This window comes from Chenopodium album, chromosome 8 (genome assembly GCF_948465745.1).
Source record: "Chenopodium album chromosome 8, dcCheAlbu1.1, whole genome shotgun sequence".
Lineage (NCBI taxonomy): Eukaryota > Viridiplantae > Streptophyta > Magnoliopsida > Caryophyllales > Amaranthaceae > Chenopodium > Chenopodium album.
Window position 1 is genome coordinate 61,691,453 of NC_137841.1, and position 3,427 is coordinate 61,694,879.

The window sequence follows — 3,427 nt, forward strand, 5'->3', positions numbered from 1 at the left end:
TCAAATAAAGATCAGCAAGAAAGATTCTTGAGAAAGTACTTTAAACTGAAAATGGCAGATGCAGTTTCTGAAACAAGGGTACCTCAAAGGGTATATGACAACAGTTTTTTAAGACACTTAACACAGACCAAAATCACGCCACCGTCGATCCAGCACCCAATTCTGAGAATAGGTGCCAGACGACACTGGCCATAAAAGTTTACGACACAAGTCTAGGAATAACACAAAGCAAGTACTAAAGGAAAACAAGTTCTTATACTCATAACTGCAAAGATAATCTGCCTCAAATCCCTCAGCTAGTTGAAAACCCATTCACTTCTTCTTCAAAGCAGCCTTGGTCACCTTGGCACCTGTTGGGTCCTTCTTCTCAACATTCTTGATAACACCAACAGCAACAGTCTGCCTCATATCCCTCACGGCAAAACGACCAAGGGGTGGGTACTCAGCAAAAGTCTCCACAACCATAGGCTTGGTGGGAATCATCTTAACCATACCGGCATCACCATTTTTCAAGAACTTGGGCTCCTTCTCAATCTCCTTACCTGAACGCCTGTCAATCTTGGTAACAAGCTCAGCAAACTTAACAGCAATGTGAGAAGTGTGGCAATCCAACACTGGGGCATAACCGTTTCCAATCTGTCCAGGGTGGTTCATGATGATGACTTGGGCAGTGAAGTTGGCTGCCTCCTTAGCAGGGTCATTCTTGGAGTCAGAAGCAACGAAACCACGCTTGAGATCCTTGACAGCAACATTCTTAACATTGAACCCAACATTGTCACCAGGAAGAGCCTCTGGAAGGGATTCGTGGTGCATCTCAACTGACTTAACTTCAGTGGTCAGTCCGGTAGGACCGAAGGTAACAAGCATACCAGGCTTCAACACACCAGTCTCAACACGTCCCACTGGCACCGTTCCAATACCTCCAATCTTGTAAACATCCTGAAGTGGAAGACGGAGGGGCTTGTCTGAGGGCCTCTTTGGCTCGTTAATTAAGTCAAGAGCCTCAAGAAGGGTTGGTCCCTTGTACCAGTCAAGGTTGGTGGACCTCTCAATCATGTTATCACCCTCAAACCCAGAAATGGGAACAAATGGGATTTTGTCTGGGTTGTAACCAACCTTCTTGAGGTATGATGAGACTTCCTTAACGATTTCTTCGTACCTACCCTTAGAGTACTTGGGGGTGGTGGCATCCATCTAATATAAAAAACAGATCATTATCAGAATAGGGCAAACAGTGTAAACACAAACTCAACAGTAATCAGAGAGGTTTAATATAATGCATAACAATAAAACAGGGTGAAGTATACCTTGTTACAACAACAGATCATTTGCTTAACACCAAGGGTGAAGGCAAGAAGAGCGTGCTCACGGGTCTGACCATCCTTGGAGATACCAGCCTCAAAACCTCCAGTGGTAGAGTCAATAATGAGGATAGCACAATCAGCCTGGGAGGTACCAGTAATCATGTTCTTGATAAAGTCACGATGTCCGGGGGCATCAATGACGGTGCAGTAGTACTTGTTGGTCTCAAACTTCCACAAGGCAATATCAATGGTAATACCACGCTCGCGCTCGGCCTTAAGTTTGTCGAGCACCCATGCGTACTTGAATGATCTCTTGTTCATCTCAGCAGCTTCCTTCTCGAATCTCTCGATCACACGCTTGTCAATACCACCAAGCTTGTAGATCAAGTGACCAGTGGTGGTTGACTTTCCAGAGTCGACGTGGCCAATGACCACCAAACTAATATGAATCTTTTCCTTACCCATGATTAAATCTCAAGTTAAACTGCAAACAGAACAACCACATTCAGCACCAATATTTTTATAAAACAGAGTCAACCACTCACATACAGCAGATCTAAGATGATATTTAGGCGGACCAATAAGCAAGTTCATACAACACTTTCATAGATAAACAATTGGAAAAGTGAACATATATGAGAGCAAAAAGTGATTACCACATACATTGAACGATTAAACCAGTAGAATTCAACCAATCAGCAAATATAGCTATAGCAGTTAATTAAAAACCATATGTGAGGAACCAGAATTGAACTGTTGACTCGAGGACATTGCATCCTCTTCTCAACCAAACTGAGCTAAACTGACTGTCTTTCAAGTTTAAACTACAATACCAATTAGCCTAGTCAAACCAAAAAGGCCTAACTATACCACTAGATATATAACAATAGCTAAATGTACTGTACAAAATAATTTATCATACTACCAAAGATCTTATTATTCAATTTGAGACCCACTATTACATTTTATTATGATTGATTATCGAGTCCCATACAAAAGTAAGATCTTTTACATGATACCTATAATCTGTAAATCTAACACTGAGGACACTGACTACTACAAAGCTATATACCATGTATTCATTATTTTCACGCATCTAACAATAATAACTCAACCACCATGAAGCAAATCACCCAAATTCTCCAACAAAAATCAGATCTGCCTATAATTTATATAACATGAAACAATTTATCTACCAATTGAGCAAATTATAATACAAATCGCGATAAAAATCACAGTAATAACATACAATCAATATAAACTCCTTAATTTAAATCTGTTATACATCAATATCAATAAAATCGATCAAATTAAAGCTAATCTAATGCCAAAATACATCAATCAAAGCTCAAATCAGAAAAAACTTATGTGTATAATTCATGAACAATTGAACAGTAAAAATAATAACATGCATTCAACAAAACATGCATCAATCGTAAACCAATACAACATCACATACACAAACACCATCAATCAGATCGAAGAACATAACAACAGATCAACTACATTAACTCAACATGCAACAAAAATAAATCAACAAATTCAGCATAAAACACAAACAATCAAATAAAAAAACATGAACAATTTACCAGATTACCAAATAAAACACAATCAATCAACAACAAATTCAACAAAAATAAATAGAAGAGAGAGAAAATGGAGGAGAGAGAGTGGACCTCAAGTGAAAAAACCTAGCCGCAATGAAAATGGAGGAGAGAGATTTTAGAGGAGAGAATGTAGAGAAACTAGGGTTTATTGAGAAAATGACGGATTTTATAGTATGAAGTGGGTCTATGAAATGACGAAATTGCCCCTATTATTTGCATTTGTTTTTATGACAATGTGCACATAATTAGGACTTTTAGGTCATAATAAGTACATAATTAGGTCACTTCACCTAGATTTTCTGATGTGAATCGGGTTGTCTTTTCGGGTTGACCCGTATTCATTTGAGGAAACCTTGTGGTAGAGGTAAAGTAGGCCCATTAAGATTTTGTGGGCCTGAATTACTATAATGGTGCATGCCATGTTGGTTTGTACTTTTTTTTTTATTATTATTAAGTTTTGACTGTAAAGTACTTGAAAAGGATTTTACACATCAAAGATTCAAAGGTAGTTAACTT

The 3,427-nt window shown here is 38.4% G+C and overlaps 1 protein-coding gene across 1 annotated transcript; it reads right to left on the minus strand.

Moving 5' to 3' along the window:
- Nucleotides 1–3,081, minus strand: LOC145641932 (elongation factor 1-alpha). Its single transcript, XM_081692962.1, has 3 exons — nucleotides 2,981–3,081; nucleotides 1,308–1,788; nucleotides 1–1,194 (listed from the first exon to the last, which is right to left on the minus strand). Exons 2-3 carry the CDS (start codon nucleotides 1,767–1,769, stop codon nucleotides 313–315), a joined length of 1,344 nt encoding a protein of 447 aa, XP_081549088.1. The 5' UTR covers nucleotides 1,770–1,788; nucleotides 2,981–3,081; the 3' UTR covers nucleotides 1–312.
- Between the last annotated feature and the right edge of the window lie 346 nt (nucleotides 3,082–3,427).